The sequence below is a fragment of the Muntiacus reevesi genome, chromosome 12, assembly GCF_963930625.1.
Source record: "Muntiacus reevesi chromosome 12, mMunRee1.1, whole genome shotgun sequence".
NCBI classification, from domain to species: Eukaryota; Metazoa; Chordata; class Mammalia; order Artiodactyla; family Cervidae; genus Muntiacus; species Muntiacus reevesi.
In genome coordinates this window covers 24,191,748-24,213,145 of record NC_089260.1, presented here as the reverse complement: position 1 = coordinate 24,213,145, position 21,398 = coordinate 24,191,748, and the positions used below count along the sequence as shown (strand labels likewise).

Here is a 21,398-nt window from a genome sequence, read left to right as displayed (position 1 = left end):
GTATTTAGTCAGTATTGCATGATAGTGAAAGTCGCTCAGTTGTGTCCAACTCTTTGCGACCCCATAGTCCATACAGTCCATGGAATTCTCTAGGCCATAATACTGTAGTGGGTAGCCTTTCCCTTCTCCAGGGGATCTTCCAAACCCAGGGATCAAACCCAGGTCTCCCGCATTGTAGGCGGATTCTTTACCAACTGAGCCACAAGGGAAGCCCTTCTATCATGATACACTAGTCCAGTTTGTTAAAACTGAACACAGGCAGGAAGTTTTTGTAACAGGAAATTATTTTGATCTTTCCTTAAAAAAGCAAAAACTACATGGCCTTAAGTGAGGTAGAAGACAGTATATGATTCCAGCATTAAATTTTCAATGTAAATTGTAAGAGATAAAATTTTTTATAATTTACATGGTTTACAGTTATTTATTTTATTAGAGATGTTTTATAGCATTCGGGTATGCCATCTCGATTTACAATAGTTGCTAAAGCGGACATAGAAGCTTGTTTCTATCTGAGCTGCTGTTTCTCCTTAAAGAAACCCTCTTTGTAGGAAATTGAAAGTTGCTCAGTCTTGTCCGACTCTTTGCAACCCTAGGGACTATACAGTCCATGGCATGGAATTCTCCAGGCCAAAATACAGGAGTGAGTAGCCTTTCTCTTCTCCAGGGGATCTTCCCAACCCAGGGATCAAATCCAGGTCTCCTGCATTGCAGGTGAATTCTTTACCGTCTGAGGCACCAGGGAAGCCCCAAAATTTTATAGTTGCATACTGTTTGCTGGAAGTAATAATAGATTGTAATCTGGAAAGTTAAGTTATAGTACATTTATTGCATTAAGTAAGCTCTTAGAAAAGGTCAAAAAAGGAAAGTCACTGTGTACTAAAGTGAGATCCTACAAGGATGTTATATTTTTTTCTGGCTTTTGGTATAGGAAGCCCACAACTTTATTTGGTAGTATTTTAGGTGTTTGTTTGCAAAGAAAAAAGCTGAACCAGCCTCAAAAAAGTGATGGATAAATTCAACATGCCATCATTTGCTATGAGAAGTGCAAAGAGGACTAAGAACATGAAACATTGACCAGATTGTTCTGACCCTATAGGTTTAATATTTATATAGGAAGCTATGGAGTACAGAAGATTTCTTTATGAATACTTGGAATCAGGATAGAATATTAATTTATGTGACTAGAATGTTTAATAGCACCATCAGATTAACATATCCATTTCCACAATATTTTTGTCACTAGGTCTATCCAGGATCCAGGTCATAAACATGTTCTGGTGTGTATGTCACCCTAAATATTTGAGTGGGCTTTTCCAAGATTTGCTTTTTTTCTATACTTCTCTTTTTATGATTCTGTTTCAGATCACTACCTCTCACTTTGCTCCCATCTTCATTCTTTCCTGGCCCCCAATGTTGATTTAAATATTTTTTTATCAAGTTCTCAAGTCTTCCTGATATGGTAGTTTTCTCTTACTAAATTGATGAGTACTACCTATCTTTAATTTTAAACTATCCATGCATGTTATGAAAAACAGATGTTTTATGAGAATTTCAAATTCAAGAATTAAGGATATATTTCTCAGTATTTATGGAGGTTAATCAGACATGCATTCAAATGAGAAGAGATTAAAAATAAAATTGTCATGTAGTGTTTTGCCTCCATTCTGACTAATAAACCTGAAAGATTGTCTTACGAACTTATTATTATCTCTAAAGTCATGAGTGGGAGTGTGAACCTTCCCTAAATGAGCAAACCTGATTCAGACATTGGACACTGTAATAGCTGGCTCTAATCTTGATACCTGGCAGGTGGGTTATAAGGACAGGTTTTCTTGTACTCAGTTACAGGGATCCCTAGGAATTGGCTCTCCACGCTACTGCTTACAGGTAGACTCACTCTCCTGTAGTTTTCGTAGTTCCATATGTATCCAGAGAGGGATATTATTGAGCTGATTTAAAAACACATCTTTAAGAAAGTAAACAAGAAAAGTAAAAAATATTCAAACCCACTATAAAAATTGTATAATATAAATCAAGGAGAAATAGTATGGATTCATTCTTGACAACCATATGGCTTTTATATAATTAAAACTATTTAATTCCTTAGTAGAATCATTTATTATAAATACTAGAAATATAAAGGTAGTGCTTGAGATAGCAGAAAGTTTTGTTGAAGATAAAAAATCAAACTTTTACAAAGGAAAACAATGAATAAAATAGATTTGTTTTTTAAATTTTAAAGTAAGATAAAGGTTCATGGTTATAGAAATATAATTGAAATAACAACTTAGAATTAAGATAGTTAATTATGAAGCTATATTCTGTAAGTCAGCTTAATGCTTTCATTTGTATTTCCATGGGTTCATGTATAAAAAAGAATACCTTATGCCATTAAAAATCAGTGAATAAGTTTTTAAAAACTAGAGATTTCATAGCATGTGCTTCCTAGACAAAAGTACAGTAAAACTGGGCATTATTAAAAGTTTTATAAATAACTGAATCAAAGAGATTAAGTGTTGATAATTATGAAATACCTGCCAAAGTAGCCCTCAGAAATTAGTTCATAGCCTTGAATACTTGTTCAACTTTTAAAACCTTGATTAAAAGTACAGAAAAACAGAACAAAGGCAGTGAAAATAAAATTAGCAATGTATTAGTAAATGTTAAACATTTTCATCCTCCCAACTCAGTATTACAACTTTAAAATTACTCCAAAATATGGTACTTACCGTTTTCATTTGCCATAGGGTCAGGTTGCCATCATGTTTTCTTCCTCATTAGTAATGTCTTAAGGACATAGTCTCATTTTTGCCTGATTATAACTTTTTCGTGTGAGAATACACCCAGTTGGCTTGACAGATTATTGTTTCATTCATTTTCCTAGGTTGCATATTCTTTAAGTAGAGTAGGTTTTAGTAAGTAGTGTGTAGTTTGTATTTGTGTCTCTACAGTCAGTATGTCTTTTTCAATTGTCATTGATATATAGTAGGTTTTAATGGAGAAAGTATCATATTTTTCTGTTTTTAATTTCTGATAGCACAGGAATACAGTTTAATGTGGTTCGTTGAGTATATGTTAAGTTGATAGTTTATATAGATTGTGATTTCAGGATTTTTTAAAGTACAAAAAGTACTGTGAAGATTATTTATACTTTTGTCCTTGAAGTGAAAGTTTAGATGCCATTGCCGGTTGAGTCTCTTACATCATATACATTATCATTTCTGCCATAATTTATTCTGAATCTAAAATGGAGATGATTTACACATTTGAAAAATGTTGAACTTTTAAATGTAATATGATATATAAGATACGGTATCAAGTGTAAGCTGGAACAGTGTTCGTAGGCTATTAGAGATGAGGCTTTGCCACCAAATGTAGGTGCTATTAGGAAGAAGAATGCATATGTAATACAATGCTCTCGTTACTCTCCAGTTGTAAAAAAAGATTTAAAGTTCAATTAGCAAAAGAATGTTTGATTTGTTTTCTAAATAAAACAATGTGTATTTCCTGAGAAATTTCAAGTTTTACTGTTAACAGTCAACTAGATTGTGTCCAGAATTTGTCCTCACTTACCATCTGCCGTTATTTTTCCGAAACTTTCTAATTGTTCCTGACAATAAAAGTTTTTTTATGCAAGTGTTTTACTTGCTTTAGCTTAGGATGATCTCTAAAAATCTATCCTCTGCAGTTATACTAAGTCTAGCCTTTTTAATTTTTTTTTAGCCTTTCTGGAAATACCCTTCTCTTCTTTTTTGTACCAATTCAAAGCCTCCCTGTTTTTCAAGATCTAGCTCACGTGTACTTCCTACATAAGGTCCTGAATATTGTGCCTGCCTTATACTTGAACTTTAATTCAGTTCAGTTCAAGTCACTCAGTCGTGTCCAACTCTTTGTGATCCCCTGAACCGCAGCATGCCACGCCTCCCTGTCCACCACCAACTCCCAGAATCCACCCAAACCTGTGTCCGTCGAGTCGGTGATGCCATCCAACCATCTCATCCTCTGTTATCCCCTTCTCCTGCCCTCAGTCTTTCCCAGCATCAGGGTCTTTTCAAATGAGTCAGATCTTCACTTTAGGTGGCCAAAGTATTGGAGTTTCAGCTTCAACATCAGTCCCTCCAGTGAACACCCAAGACTGATCTCCTTTAGGATGAACTGGTTGGATCTCCTTGTAATCCAAGGGACTCTCAAGAGTCTTCTCAAAAGCATCAAGTCTTCTGTGCTCAGCTTTCTTTATAGTCCTACTCTCACATCCATACATGACCTCTGGAAAAACCATAGCCTTGACTAGATGGACCTTTGTTGGCAAAGTAATGTCTCTGCTTTTTAATATGCTGTCTAGGTTGGTCATAACTTTCCTTCCAAGGAGTAAGCATCTTTTCATTTCATGGCTGCAGTCACCATCTGCAGTGATTTTGGAGCCCAGAAAAATAAAGTCAGCCATTGTTCCCAATGTTTCTTCATCTATTTCCCGTGAAGTGATGGGACCAGATGCCATGATCTTAGTTTTCTGAATGTTGAGCTCTAAGCCAACTTTTTCACTCTCCTCTTTCACTTTCATCAAGAGGTTCTTTAGTTCCTCTTCACTTTCTGCCATAAGGGTGGTGTCATCTGCATATCTGAGGTTATTGATATTTCTCCCAGCAATCTTGATTCCAGCTTGTGCTTCTTATAGCCCAGCATGTCTCATGATGTACTCTGCATATAAGTTAAATAAGCAGGGTGACAATATTCTAAAAAAAACTTAAAATTACCTTGTTGCCCCAACTAGAGTATAAGCATGTTTGAGAGGAGAGTTTTATTTGGTGGTTTATTTTGTCTTATCCTTTGATTACTAAACACTCTGACTTTTTAATTAAAAAATACTGTAAGAACACTTCCATAAAATTATACAATTAGAGCAGGGTTGTGCTAGAGAAAAAATAAACTTTGCTTTTGACCATCCTGAAATTGTACTTTGGGACACAATAAATACTGAACCTCTTCTTTAAAGGAAAAATAATTTTAAGTTAGATTTCAAAAATAGAGGAGGTATAGGCTCTTTTCTTACAAGTTTATAATCCAAACAAATAACACAAGTAGCTTAAGAAAATATTTAACTAAATATAGCTGTATTGTGTGGTTAAACACTATAAATTTATGACACCAGTGAGACCTGGAGAAGTTAGAAGAAGATGAAAATTGATTTGACTTTAAAGTTTTGATTGATAAAGAAGAAAGGAGATGAATGATAAAAAAGATGTACAATAGAAGAGCACAGTGGTTACTAGCAGGTTGTTAAATAGTGATACCTGCAGTTTTTTCTTTTGTTTGTTTCTGTTTTTCCTGTGGTTTTTTTATATTTGAACTAAATCATGTAATTACTGATCCTACAGAAGTGTAAACTGAGATGACTTGCCCAGAATCACCCTTAATCCTTACTCCCTTACTTTTTGTACTAATCAATATAGATAACTTACACCCATACATAGACAGGATCACTTCTGTCCTAGCAGGTAGGAATTCCCTGCTGTGTTTGGAAGTCTACTGTGGTAATGCTGTATACCAAAATCTATGGACTGTGAGCTAAAAATTGTGATCCATTGCCTTTTTTCTCATGGCCTGCAATCTGAGGATGACTTTTGCATTTTAAATGGTTAGGGAAAAAAATGAAAAGGAAAATATTTTGTGATATGAAAATTAAGAAATTACAGCTTTAATGTCCATAAGTTTTTATTGGAACACATATTCATTAATCTATATTGATGTATCTGATCTGTGCATGTGTAGAGATAGATGGACATGGAGAGATGCAGAGATAATCTGTGTCTGCTTTCAGACAGTAATGGCGAGAAGAAGTGCTGTGATGGAGATGGTCACACATTGTTGCTCTCTCCTGGCTTCGCTGCTACTCAGTGCTGTTTGAATCCCAGTGATGCTGCCTCTTCAAGGGTCATGTGTATCCCTACACTGCAACATCTTACCAGTGCATACTCATCATGCCAAAACAACAGGAGAAAAGTGGATTTCAGATGTGCTTAACTTTTAAGGCACAATGCAGTGGAAATATTTTGTTTCAAATTAGAAAGCAAAGCATTGGACTGACAGTGTAGATATGCTAAAAGTGTACAGTGTTCATCCATATAACCAGGCCGTAAGCACTTATTACAATATTCCCAACTGGTTACCAAAAGCTCTCAGAAAAATTAGGAAATTTAAAACCATATTGCAGCAGAATTTCCTCACAAAATTAAGGAAAATGAGGCTTCAACCAAAGTAAGTTTCTGAACAGCTCTTTTGTTAACCAAGTAAGGAAAGCCATTTACTAGTTCTGTTCATTTGCAGCAGCCAAAAAAGTACGTCCAGAAAAAAAGAATTTGTTTAAAACTTACAGCCTTGTACTGAGAACTGTTCCTTAGAATTGAAGATATTGGAAGCATCACATCAGTAGTCAATTAAAAAATAAAGTATATGATTTTTTAGTGATTTCTTAGATTCTGTTGATAGATGTTTATCAATATGGCTAGTTGTTGGTTTGAGGAATCACTGTTGGATTTGAAGTGTCTGAAGAACATGCCTTTATGAATAGTTTGTGGAACAACTACAGTTGAAAATATTTTCAGAGTTAAGAAAAGACTATTTGAGTACAACCTGAAGTGGAATCTGCTAAACTGTGTTAAAAATATTGGTGGCAAATATATGTAGGGGAGAAAATTGCTTCTTATTGGACAAATTTACAAAGCTTGTGAAAATGTGAGGTGTTGAAAGCCTATAGTTATCCATTGCACTATACATTTCCATGTATTTTGTGGAAGATTCCTGAATCCATGGTGTATTATTAAACCATTAGCATCAGCAGTGAACTTCATTTTCTCTTGTGGGCTTAACTGTTCTTGGTCCCTGAATTTTTGTTTGATCGATAGAATATCTTGACTTTCCCTAGTACCACAATGATAAAATGGTTTTGCGGTGGCAAAACTTTTATTGTGACTTTTTCTAGGTTGGAGTAAGATGGAAATTTTCCTAAACAAAAAATTTTCCTCAACCACTATGAGCAAGCCCTGAATGACTCTGGAAGTTAAATATTGCTGTAGACTTAATGTTTCTTAATTCAACCTGAAATTACAAATCTGAACAGTACTTACATGCAGACTTACACTGCAGCAGGCATTTGATGATGAGTAACATAGCATGAATCCTAAGTAATGTCTAGCTGCTTTAACCTTTCCTGTTCTTTCAAAAGTTTAAAGAAGAAATGAGACCTTCATTCCCACACAGATTTGTAGCAGACACATTTTTTAAGCTCAAGTTACATTTCCAAAAAGTTTCAGATCTCATTGTAAGTACAGAGGAAGTTTCTGTGTATGAAAATCCGTCTAACTGTGCAATTGAAATGATTTATTTGCAATGTAATGATAGCTAAAAGTCAATATCAAAAGATCTTACCAGAATTCTATAAAAGCCTTCCCCAAGTGATAAATATGCTAAATTAAAGTCTTATCATTGATACCAATGTTTGGTAGTACCTGCATACATTGAAAAATCATTGTCAGGAGTTAAATATGTAAGTAAAATCTTGTTGCAGATTAGCATTAAAAAATAAACATTTGTAATAAATTTTCATAGGGATCTCTAAATTTGAACCCAATTAAGCAAAGTTACCCTATTAAGGGAATTTTACTGTTTTTAATTGGTAGACTTGAATTGTAAATATTTGTAGTCAACGATTATATTTTGAGTTTCTATAATAAAATATTTTTAAAATTTGTTTTATTTTTATATAGGTGCTTGATTAATATTCTGAGTCTTGCCTCTTGACTTGAAAAACCTAAAATATTCATTATCTGGCCCTTCACAATAATTTTCTAATCCTGCTATATACTCACATAGAGAGAGATGATTTCTTAAGGACATCATTTTCCAATAAAAACAGTGAAGTTATACATAATGCAATAATATAAAGAAAGGATAAGTTAAAAAAATAAATTTTAATCTTGTATGAATAAATCTATGAATGAGTTCCATAAATGTATACTAAAACTACCTACTTCAAATCTGATTAAGAAAACCAATCATGGTCTCCTATACACCATCTCTCTGGTAAGAGTATTGAGGCAGTCACTTGTGCTGAATAACGAACATTGCATTTAAAATTTTCTGCCTAAAACTCAGACTTAATTTTTCAGATAATGAAGCTTTTAGCTGATTTATTTAGTTATCTTTTCTTAGAAATTGTTTTGTTCTTGAGTTAATGTGGGTTATTTTTATACCTTGCCTTGTTTAGAGGGAATTTAAAGAGGACTAAGTGGAACTAGATTTTATCTAAATGTTAGGTTATTATCAGATTCTAGGGTCCTCTGATGAGTTCAAACAACATTTTATGGGGTATCTACAATATGACAAAATATAGAGATTTATTAACATTATAGTCTGGGAGAACTTGGGAGATAAGGTTTCCCTGCTGGATCTTGAAGAATGACTAGAATTTAGACTTTCAGGGGGATATGTTTGGGAGAGCAGTTCATGTGGAGTGAGCTATAAGAAGTGAGGAAAGCAGGAGGCAGTCAGTGGTGTGCTGGGAGATAGAGCTGAATGGGTACTTTGGAGCTTGAAGATTCAACTCAGAGAAATGGACTTTATTGATAAATATTTTCAACCTGGTGCTCAGAGGTTCTTACTGGATAAAAATTAGGGAGCTTTAAGAGGAAATTGAGCAGGAAATACAGGATAAGCACCAAATGACCAAGGGTGGTCAACTGCTGATCATCAGAATAGTTTCCAGTCTTCCATCCCCTGAAGTTAATTTTTTTAATTTAATTTGTGTAAGCGCCTGATTCTCTTAATTACGAGGAGTGTTTTGCACATAACTTTTCTCACATTTGTTCTTACAGGTAAATGAAATCTTTTGAAACAGACTGATGGCTTGTATAAGGGCCTTTAAAAATCCTTTTACTCAGCAGTGGTAATAGAATTATTTACCTCTTGAGTCTCTTATCTCACTCCAAATTGAGAAATACCAGCTGGCATTCTTACCATTTAAACTTTTTCTTGGTGAAAATGGCCCTAATAATACTTACTTGTAATTTTTTACAACCCTTGGTTACTGAAACAGTGCAGTCTGATGGGCTGCTCAAGTGTTTTCTTTAAATCACAGATGATTATAGATCTAGAAAAACTGGATAAGTTATTAAGTAAATTTCATATTTTTATTTAGGTATCTTAATGCAATTCAAACGATGTGTCCACATATTCTTCGCTATTTGACCACAGCAGTCATAACAAACAAAGATGTTCGAAAACGCCGGCAGGTGCTAAAAGATCTGGTCAAAGTTATTCAACAGGTAAAAACTAAAATCTTATTGATTTTTAAAATGTGCCTAAACTTTAACCTCTTTTTCTTGAAGAAGTAGGACTCTTAGGTCTTAGGATGAAAAAAGTGAAAGTGAAAGTCGCTCAGTCGTGTCCGACTCTTCGAAACCCCATGGACTATACAGTCCATGAAATTCTCCACGCCAGAATACTGGAGTGGGTGGCCTTTCCACTCTTCAGGGGATCTTTCCAACCCAGGGATTGAACCCAGGTCTCCCACATTGCAGGCAGATTCTTTACCAGCTGAGCCACAAGGGAAACCCAAGAATACTGGGATGGGTAGTCTATCCCTTCTCCAGAGGATCTTCCCAATCCAGGAATTGAACTGGAGTCTCCTGTATCGCAGGCAGATTCTTTAGCAACTGAGCTATCAGGGAAGCCCCTGTTGGTAGGGTAAAAATCTTTAAAAATATATGAAAAGAGCCCCAAATGGGGCTGCCAAATACACTGCCTTTCAGTTCAAGATATATTTATGGTAGATGTGGCATGAATGAATACTGCTTTCTGCTAGCTGGATACTTAATATACATTGTGTATTAGTGTTGCTCTTACTGCAAAGAGTAAAGGAGATATGGAGCCTGGAATTTTTTTTTGAAGGGCACTACCTACATAATACCAGAGTAGTTAATCTTTACATAATTTTAATAGTACCCATGTTGTGCAAAAGCTATAGCACTACTGCTTGGTTTTTAGTGAATTTCTCGACAAAAACTAACTGTGGGTTCAAAAAGAACTTAAATATTTATTTTATCTAAGAATAATTTAGATAGAAAAAGGCAGTTTTATTCATCAGAATATGAATACACTTTTACTTGGAGATGTTCATCACTGTTTATTGACTAAGGGAGACTTTTGGCAGTAGAGGAATTTGAAAGCTTTTGGAATGGTTCTAGGATGACCATTTAGAGAACTTGGTTTAGAAGGCATTATAAAGTTAAGATTATAAAGTCAAGTGGCCTTGAATTAGGATATGAGCAATTGCTTTGAGAAGATAGTACTTGGTAATTTGTTAGAAACTAATGGTAAGAGAGGAGAAAATAGGAAGATTGGGGGCAGCCTACTACTAAACAGTGTTGAATCAAGTCCAACTTAACCTTTGACTTAATTTTACAGGAGTCTTACACATATAAAGACCCAATTACAGAATTTGTTGAATGCTTATATGTCAATTTTGACTTTGATGGGGCTCAGAAAAAGCTAAGGGAATGTGAATCAGTAAGTATAAATTTTTGCTACAAATTAATAATAATTCTTTAATTTGGAGGTATTATAAGAATTAACCTAACAGGGTTAGGTTTTATTAATTATGTCAGAAATATTTATTAATCTTAAGATGGCACACCGTTTAGAAATGTATTGGGTTGAAGACATTTTTAATGTTATTACTATGTGTCTATCCTTTTTGTTAACAGTTGGTTAAAACATTAAGCACTTTATAAATTCACGCATAATTTCATGTTTTATCCTGAATGAATAGATACGTGAAATGCTTTATATGTATAGGCAGATTATATCAAGTTTTACATCACAGTTGTGATTCCAGCTTATTACATAATCAGGCCTAATTTAAAATTTTTCTTATGATTGTATTTTAACATTTGCTATAAATCAGTCAAGCTAAGAGTGAATTTTAAACTGTCTTCTGTTAGCTAGCAGAAACTAAGGTACTGTCAGAGCATCCAAAAGAGTTGGGCTTACAGTCTTTTTCTTTAGTAAGTTGGTTTGCAAGTTTTGAAAAACTAAGAATTACCTGTTAAATGCATTTACCAAATCTGTCAATTGTTAGCTCTTGGTTTCATTTTTGAACACAATTACTAGCCCAGAAAGGGGAAGAGTTTGTTGAAGGATTAAGATCTTATTTGTCTAAGGAAAAGAAAATTACATAAGTATACCTTTAGAGATGATTTTCAAACATTGAACAAAATTTGTAACAACTTGTGTATATGTGGTGTAATAACTTGTGTACATGCAATCAAATGTGACATTATTAAATATTGGTGTTTATTGTAATACTACGTATCTATGCTGTGCCAGGCAGTGGGGCACTTGGTTGCTATTCTTGAAATTAAAATATTCTCTTTTAATTATGATACATCTGTGAAATAGGTGTCACCCTTTGAATTTTTTTCTCCTGTGGGTTTCTGGTCTACTTGTTATCAGAGAAGTATGCATATCTTTAGTCCATATCTACTTTAAAAAGCTGGAAATACATTATTTACAGAGCATTTATATAAGTTAATGACAGGACAAAGCTACTTTGTCATAAGGTTGTTTAGGTCATCAGTTGGACTAGGAAACATTGTAGTTCTTAACTCTTTTTCTTGTAGCTTCATCTTCTTTGCATTGTTAGAGACTTGAATATAGTGTTCTAAAAAGTGCTATGAAGTAGAACCTGTGATATTAGATGAAAGAGTTGTAGTGAATGGGATAATGAGTAAAGAACAAAGAACGTATTTGAGACAAATTTTTAAAATTGCTCATTGGCACTTAATAATTTTTTCCTCTTATATTTTATTCATATAGGTGCTAGTGAATGATTTCTTCTTAGTGGCTTGTCTTGAGGATTTCATTGAAAATGCCCGTCTCTTCATATTTGAGACTTTTTGTCGCATCCATCAGTGTATCAGCATTAAGTAAGAATACTGATTTAATCTATACTTTCTACTTGTAAATTCCTATAAGCTTTCCTTTATTGTAAAGTTACACTTACTAGGATTCCAGTTAATTGTATTTCTATTTTATTTCTCTGTGCTGTAGTAGAAAAAGGAAATGTCATAGTGATTTATTAAAAATCCTAACTTTTGTTTGAATTCTGGGATGCTTCAGATCCTTCTTATTTTCCATATGTGTGGTAAAGCATGATTATTGAAAGTTACTTCAAGGCAGTATTATGATTGTCAGAGAGTTACCTTTTAAGAGAAACTATTATACCGTTACATAGGGAGAAAAGAGCAATGACCAGTTTTAGAATGGTTTTCAGCAGGAGTTCACTTAAGGAATTAGTCCTTAGTAATTTGGAAATGCTGTTGAAAAGACCACATTTGGTAATTATTTTAGTTAATTGAATTTATTTTATTTAATTATATATTTGAATTCTCATAGTAAACTCCTGTGACATCCTAAAATGTTGAAACATGGAAAAGTTATGGAGAATTTCAGTTGAAATTTTCTCTGTTGTGTGAGGAAATTGTTGGGAAAAAAATTGTGAAACTTACAAAGCTTATTAGAAACTGATTTTATGTATTAGAATTTGAAAAATAGCAGTGCCCCTTGACCACAGATGAAGTCAAACAGTAAATGCTCCTTAAATGTTTAAAAACTTCCTACGTTAATGTTTGCCTCTTAGGCATTGTATGTACACCAAAGTTGTTCTTTAGTGCCTTTTGTTTTCACTAAGTCATCCATTCTTGCTTGCCTTATTTTAGTGGGTTGTCATTGAAGTGGTTATTCAGAGTTAGAATTATAGTGTGAACATGGGTCTTTTCCTTTGGGAGTTGAAGCTTTGACCTTGTTTAGTACTTTATTATAGCTAGCAGACATACTGATGTAATTTTAAAAATCTGGTTCCCGATCTAGTTCCCTTAAGGAATACATTGAAATTCCTAACAGTCATTAGTCATGAAATGCAGTATTATCTATGTAAGTATACATACTTATGTATATGCACAAGCAGATAAAGGACGAGCCCTTTGCCCTTGTTTTGCCTGTACTTCTGTTCAGCTTTCCTCCTGACTCAGTGGAACCATATAACTGACTCTGGAAACCCAGTTTTATGAAACACTTATTCAGTACAACTCCTTTGTTTTGTAGCTCCCCCTTTATAGCTGAGAAACTGAAGGCTCAGAGACGTTAAGCAGCTTAGAGCTTACTGAATACAAGATTCTGAGCTAATAGTTCTCTGACATTCATTGTCTTGACCCTGGTTATAAATGCTTTCTTTTTCATTGTGAGCAATTGATATTTTTAGAAATAGCCGATTTAGACTAATTTGTCATTAGTGTATCATTTCAGCCAGAGGATAAAGATGGGAAAAACCATGAGACAGTGTTTAATTTTTTTGTCCAGAATCTGTAGAGTTTTGTTTTTTATCTTACAAATATAGATTCTCTGAAGCCACCACAAACTTTCTGAATCCAATTTTCTGTGTTATGCTGTGTAGGGCTTCTGTGTTACACTAAATAGGGCTACTTTACTGTTCCCGCTAGGGTGATTATTCCAAAGCACATCCAAGATTGAGAACCATTGCATCAGGTCACAAAATTTTTTTAGGCACATAGTGATAGCCTGCTAGGGTAATGGATTGAAAAATGAGTGATTTAATGTTTTTAGCATGCAGTGAATTAACAGGGTAGAGGACAAGTGTAATAAAGTACAGCTTCATGTGAATAAATAGTTCTTCTTAGTGCAACAGTGATATCTCAGATTGTAAGGTTGGGGGGTGGTACCGGAGAGTATGGGGACCAGTAGGACTCATTCCAGTGGCCTAGGCTTCTTCATGTTTTTAGAACTGCTTTAAGGGGTTAGAAATATGACTGAAAGTAATGTTAAGCATCTAAGTTGGGCTTTTATAAATACAGCAAATATCTTCAGTTAGACACCAGGGACTTGGAATCCATGATAATGACCAAACTAGCTATTGTTTACATTCATACAGTACATACAAAAAATTATTGTTCTCTAGTTCAAAGGTTTTTAAACCTAGCTATACATCAGAATCATCTGGAGAACTTAAAAAACCACCAATAACTTAAACTTAAGAATGGATTTTTCTGGCTTTACCACAGACCTTCTGAATCAGAATCTCTGGGATGAAGACTTGAGAATCTGGTTTAAAACTTCCCAGGTCCAACCCCTAAAAAATTAAAGCATTCTCAGAATGGGAAGGGGCAGATCTCAGCACCTGTAATTTTCAGAGCTCCTCTCAATAATTCTGATGTAGCAATTAATGAGGAAATCCTCTGTGCCCTTTACAGTTTCCTTCAATGGTAACATTTGGTGAACCATAGTAAAATACCACAACCACCCTATTGATGTTGATACATTCAGATATAGAACATTTCTGACACCACACAAATTCCTCAGATTGCTCTTTTCTACCCATACCCACTTCCCTCTCGCCCCTTATGAACCCTTGGCAACCACTCATCTCTTTGCCATTTCTGTAATTTTGTCATTTAAAGGATGTGCAAAACTTTTTAAAAAGTAGTGTTCAAGGTAGTCCTCTTCTTTCTGAAGAGGATAAATGCATATGATACGGATTATGATCTAATTAGTTAAGAGCAGTTTAACTGTAACAGTTTTTGAAAGAAAAAAATATTACACATGTGAATGAGTGCCAGGCACTGGATAGAAAGTAGAGAACACAGCCTCAGAGCTTAAAATCCAGAGGAAGAAACAGATGTTAAATAAAGATAAGATTATAATTAGGATAGGCATTTTGAAGACAAATACAGAGTAATTAGAATAACATGGACATAATTTGTATACAGAAAAGTCAGAGAAGTAATTTGGATTGAAGTTTCACTGAACCCTGATAGCTCTCTAAAATATCTTCCATCATATACTAAGAATAGACTCTTCCATAATATACTAATTATGACAGATCACTCCATTTACTAGTTTACGCTGGCCTATCTCTGCTTCTAATTAATGTAGTATTTGACATTTGATCTTTTTTAGGGCTAGGGGGAAGGATTTGTCTCTGTCTTCCTTTCTTTCCTCTAGTGGACACATATCATGCTATTCAGCATTATAAAACCCGTGGTTGTTTATTAAATAACCCTTTTCCATTTGTGATTTGGAACATTCTCTGTTGATAGGATTCTTCACTAAATGGCACATGTGATAGTCTTATCTTTATAAAAATGCGTATTAAGAATGTTTTTATCAGTTTATACACAGCCCTATAGATTTATAGGATAAGTTACAAATCTGTTTACCATGAAGTATGCAATATCTGTCAAAAAAGATTACTGTGGTGGGATTTAATTTAGTATAGCTGAATAGTTTATCAGATATGGTGTGTCTGAAATTTAAAAGCTGTTCTGGAATAATTCTTGGACCAGTTTTCAGTTGTAGATAAAAAACAAAGTATGGAAGTAATATTTTGAATGTGTATGATAAACATGTTGGAGCATACATTAATATAATTTCCCTATGGGGGTTAGTTTTGGCTTTTCACAAAAGTATGTATTTGCCAACTGCTCTTGCATTTAAGTTATGAAGTCATTCCACTTTGCTTATTTTATTCAGTAACATTTGAGATCTTAATATTTTTCTTAAAGGCTTTATTACCATATAGCAATTTATACTTAATTATACTTTGATATTAGAGATAAAAGGTGTGTTTCCAGATGGAGATTATTTTTAACAGCCATTATCATTGTATTTCTGTGTTAATTGTCAAGTAATATAGTGTCATTTTTGACCATATGAGATGTTGGTAGATTCAGTGAGAATTTTCATTTGTCGTACAGAGCATTTCATTTCTCAGTTTTCTCCTGTTTTTTTTTCTCCTATTTCCTCCTAATCTTACAGTTAAATACAGTTTACACTTAATGCTTACTTTTTAATTACTTGTCATAGGATATCCTTATAAGAGACTGGAGCTCTTTGGATATATAAAATAGTTAGCCACAGTCTTCAGTGGAAAACAGGCCAGAGATTTCCCATAACTTAATGGCTTAAGTCAGTATTTTTTTAAATAAATTGCTTATCAACTAAAATTTGGAAAGCCAGGTTATGAAACAGGTAATTGATAAGCTTCTGCAATTCTGGACCCCAAATCTTTATTGGTTAAAATACATCAGGGTAAGGGCTATGGAAGGGTTCAGAAAAAGGAGACTGTCAAAAAGATTAGTCATTGAAAACCTGATAGACAATCAGCCTAGAGTTGATGAAAGCCTAATTGGTTCTCTAGATTATATTTATATACCTTATGTTCTTAGGTGGGATGACTGATCTTAATGCCTTCCCAGAAAGAAGAAAAGTATCTGATTTTTTGCTCAGAGTTATGGATATGTTTTACTAATGAAATTGAATAGAGGATAAAATAAATTTTTTTCATGCCTTAAAATTGCACTTAGAATTCTGTTTTTTTCCCCTCTGCCCCAAAGGAATGAAGGCTTCCCAGGTGGCAAAGTATTAAAGAATTTGCTTGCCAATGCAGGAGACACAGGGTCAGGAAGCTCTCTGGGTCAGGAAGATCACCTGAATTAGGAGATAGCAACCCACTCCCAACATTCTTGCTTGAAAGATTCCATGGACAGAGGAGCCTACTGGGCTAATCCATGGTGTCACAGAGAGTTGGATGTGTCTGAGCATGCACACACATGCCAAAGGAATGATTTGCATATTTATTTAGTCAGTTATTACTAAGCTTTTCCTATGGTACTGACTGTATTTTATTTAAAAGTTCTTTCTCATAATAGGTTTATATGCGATTCACCTATTTTCTTCTAGGACCTCTGTGACTTTATTTCTTCTGTTTGAATCCATCAAGGACTTATTTGGAAATAGAAAGTAGCTCCTCTCCCTGTCCCCAAAATAACCAACATGATTTATTGAAAAGCTGTTTTCTCCCACTTATTTGAAATGCCATCCCTATTGTATTTGAGATTATTACTTGTTTATGGGACTTTTTCTCAACTCTTTAATCTTTTATTAATTGTGTATTAGTGTCTGAACTTGTGCTGAGTTAATTTAGCACCTTGTTTCAAATAAGGTAGATTTGTAGTATGTTTATCTAGTATTCAGTATTTTGTTTTCTCTGGAATTGATAATTGCCACTTTCCCACCATTTGCTTTGTTGTTTTCCTTAATGACTTTTTCATTAATTCTGCTTCAGACTCTTTGCCAGTTTATAAATCTCTTTTCAAAATCGATTATTCTATCAGTTTTATCTTCCTCAAAAAAATCTGGACTTGGGCATAGTATTATGCCTTCCTTTATTATCTTACTTGGTAAAGCATATTCTTTAGTGGCTTTAGAAGGTAGGGTACTTTGAAGGTAAACTTTTTTCACATCTGAAATTCTGTGTTTTACTTTCATACTTGAGTAGTGGTATTGCTAGGCATGGTACTCTCATTTGAAAACTACTCCAGAATGTTTTGTAGAGGTCAGAAGACTTTTTTATTTTTTTAATTCCTCATCTTTTATACCAGAGAAGGCAGTGACAACCCACTCCAGTACTCTTTGCCTGGAAAATCCCATGGATGGAGGAGACTGGTAGGCTGCAGTCCATGGGGTTGCTAAGAGTTGGACACAACTGAGCGACTTCACTTTCACTTTGCACTTTCATGCACTGGAGAAGGAAATGGCAACCCACTCCAGCGTTCTTGCCTGGAGAATCCCAGGGACGGGGGAGCCTGATGGTCTGCCGTCTGTGGGGTGCACAGAGTCGGACACAACTAAGTGACTTAGCAGCAGCAGCAGCATCTTTCATACAGGAGTTTTGTTTTCCTCTCTAGCAGTGGGGAGGGAGGAGGGTTTTTGGTGCCCATTGTCTGAAATTTTACAGTGATACACCTTTCTGTAGGTCTGTTTTAATTTTTCATATTTACTGTTGTTGTTAGTCGCTAAGTTAGTCCGACTCTTTGCAACCCTATGGACTGTAGTATGCCAGACTTCCCTGTCTTCCACTATCTCCTGGAGTTTGCTCAAGTTCATGTCCATTGAGTCAGTGATGCTTTCTAACCATCTTATCGTCTGCCACCCTCTTCACCTTTTGCCTTCATCTTTCCCAGCATCAGGGTCTTTTCTAATGAGTTGGCTCTTGGCATCAGGTGGACAAAGTGTTGGAGCTTCAGCTTCAGTCCTTCCAGTGAATATTCAGGTTGAGGTTGACTTCCTTTAGGATTGACTGGTTTTATTTCTTTTTTTTTTTTTTTTTAAATATTATTTTATTAGTTGGAGGCCAATCACTTCACAACATTTCAGTGGGTTTTGTCATACATTGACATGAATCAGCCATATAGTTACACGTATTCCCTATCCCGATCCCACCTCCCACCTCCCTCTCCACCCGACTCCTAAGGGTCCTCCCAGAACACCAGGCCCGAGCACTTGACTCATGCATCCCACCTGGGCTGGTGGTCTGTTTCACCATAGATAATATACATGCTGTTCTTTCAAAACATCCCACCCTCACGTTCTCCCCCAGAGTTCAAAAGTCTGTTCTGTACTTCTGTGTCTCTTTTTCTGTTTTGCATATAGGGTTATCGCTACCATCTATCTAAATTCCGTATATATGTGTTAGTACACTGTAATGTTCTTTATCTTTCTGGCTTACTTCACTCTGTATAATGGGCTCCAGTAAGGAGATCAACTCTTCATATTGGACAGAAGCTCATGGCCTCTAGGTCTGGGAATTTTTCTTGAATTAGAATTATTTAACAGTTTCTTCTTTATGTTCATTGTTTATTCTTTCTGGAACTTCTGTTATTCATGTATTAGACCTCCTGGATCAGACTTCCAATTTTCTTATCATTTCTCTATTTTCCATCACATTATCTTTGTTTTCTATACTTTGGGAGATTTTTCCAGAGTAATCTTCTGTAGATTAAAAATAGTCTCTGATGTTATTTTTCAGTTTCCAAAAGACCTCTGTCACTCTTCTTTTTCTGAATATTTTTTATAGCATTCTGTTTTTTTTTTTTCTATTCTTATTTTATGAATGCAGTTCCACAGTTTTTAATTTTACTAAGGATATTAATGATACTTGCTGTTGTCTAGTTTTCTTAAAATTGAGATATAGTTAACATATAGCAGAACATTAGTTTTAGGTGTATGACATAATGATTTGATATTTGTGGATATTGTGAAATGATCACCTTAATAGGTGTAGTTGACGTTCATTGACACACAGTTGCAATTTTTTTCTCTTGTGATGAGATTTACTGTTAACTGTAGTCCCCATGCTATAGATTATATTCCATGGCTTATTGATTTTATAACTGGAAGTTTGTACCTTTTGACCCTTCATCCAGTCCCATCCACCCCCATCTCTTCTTTGTATCTATGAGCATTTTTTGTTTTGTTTTAGTGTCCACATATAAGTGAGATCATATGGTATTTGTGTTTTTTTTTTTTTTTTTTGGTCTGGATTAATTCACTTGGCATACTGCCCTCAGCTTGCAAATAGTACAATTTAATTTTTTAATGGTTAAATAACTGTGTGTGTAATCACATTGTCTTTATTCATTCATCCATTGATGGCCACTTAGGTTGCTTGGTATTATAAGTAATGCTGCAGTGAACATGAGTTTACCTATATCTTTTCAAGTTAGAATTTTCATTTCCTTCAGATAAATTTAAGTGAAATAGCTGGGTCATACTGGGTTCTATTTTTAGCTGGGTTCTGTTTTTAATTGTTTAAAGAATCCATTTAGTGTCTTCCATAGTGATTGTACCAATTTGACTACCAGCATTGCATCAAGAGTTTCCCTTTCTCCACATTCTTGCTAATACTTAATTTCTTACCTTTTTAATGATAACCATTCTAACAGGTATGAGATGATATCTCATTGTTTTGATTTGTGTTTCTCTGATGATTAGTGATGTCAAGCATGTTTTCATGTACCTCTTAGCCCTCTGTATGTCTTCCTTGGAAAAATATTCAGGTCCTCTGCCCATTTTTCAATCAAATTGGTTTTTCTTTTTTCTTTTTTTGATACTGTTAATATGTGTTCTTTCTATATTTTGGGTATTAACCCTTTATATATGTGGTTTGCAATATTTTCTCCCACTTGATAGGTTACCTTTTCATCTTGTTGATAGTTTCCCTTGCTGTGCATGGGCTTTTTATTTTTAGTTTGATGTTTATTTTTGCTTTTGTTACCTTTGTGTTTGAATTTATTTTGGTATCAGATGTAAAAAATCCTCACAATGATGGATATCAAGAACTTACTGCTTGTGTGTGTGTGTGTTTAAAAGGAGTTTTATAGTTCCAAGTCTTAATGTTCAAGTCTTTAATTCATTCTGAGTTAATTTTTGTATATGGAGTGAGGACTGGTCCAGTTTCATTTGTTTGCATGTAATTGTCCAGTTTCCCCAGCACTATTTGTTGGAAAGAGACTGTTCTTTTTCCATTGTATATTCTTGCCTCCTTTGTCATAAATTAATTTACCATATATGCTTCAGTTCGAGCTCTCTATTCTATTCCATTGATCTATGTGTCTTTTTATGCCAGTAGCATACTCTTTTGATTACTGTAGCTTTGTGATATAGTTTGAAATCAAGGAATGTAAAGCCTCCAGCTTTGTTCTTTTTTCTGAAGATTTGGGAAAGGCTGTTTGGAGCTTTGGGCTTCCCTGGTGGCTTAGATGGTAAAGAATTCACCTGCAATGTGAGAGACCTGGGTTCAATCCCTGTATTGGGAAGGTCTCCTGGAGGAGGGCATGGCAACCCACTCCAGTATTCTTGCCTGGAGAATTCCATGGACAGAGGAGCCTGGTGGGCTACAGTCCATGGAGTTGCAAAGAGTTGGACATGACTGAATGACTAAACATGCATTTGGGGTTTTATGTATTACCTAACATATTCGAGGACTTCCCTGGCAGTCCAGTGGTTTGATCCCTAGTTGGGAAGCTAAAATCAGACATCCCTTGGGGCCAAAAAACCAAAACATAAAGGAGGAAGCAATATTGTAACAAATTCAAGACTTTATAACATGATCCACATTAAAAAAAAAACACGTTGAGTATCTTGTGTCACTTGAGCAGGAGAGCTTTTCATCTAAAAGGTGTGAATAAGGGATTTACACAAAATATTTAATGTATCTTTATTTTATTGAAGTATAATTGATTTATAATGTGTTAATTTCTGCCATACAGCAAAGTGATTCATTTCTGTATGGGCTTCCCTGATAGCTCAGTCGGTAAAGAATCCATCTCCAATGCAGGAGACCAGGGTTCAATTCCTGGGTGGGTAAGATCCCCTGGAGAAGGGAATGGCAACCCACTCCAGTATTATTTTATTGAAGTATAGTTGATTTATAATGTGTTAATTTCTGTACAGTAAAGTGATTCATTTATATATATATATAATTGTAA

The 21,398-nt window shown here is 34.7% G+C and overlaps 1 protein-coding gene across 1 annotated transcript in view; it reads left to right on the top strand.

The window, feature by feature from the left end:
* Positions 1–21,398, top strand: part of EIF3E (eukaryotic translation initiation factor 3 subunit E) — a 49,415-nt gene that overhangs the window by 20,743 nt on the left and 7,274 nt on the right. The window contains exons 8-10 of the mRNA XM_065902709.1: positions 9,194–9,320; positions 10,462–10,563; positions 11,872–11,981. Coding sequence (XP_065758781.1) covers positions 9,194–9,320; positions 10,462–10,563; positions 11,872–11,981 — 339 coding nt within the window. The remainder of the gene's footprint in view (positions 1–9,193; positions 9,321–10,461; positions 10,564–11,871; positions 11,982–21,398) is intronic.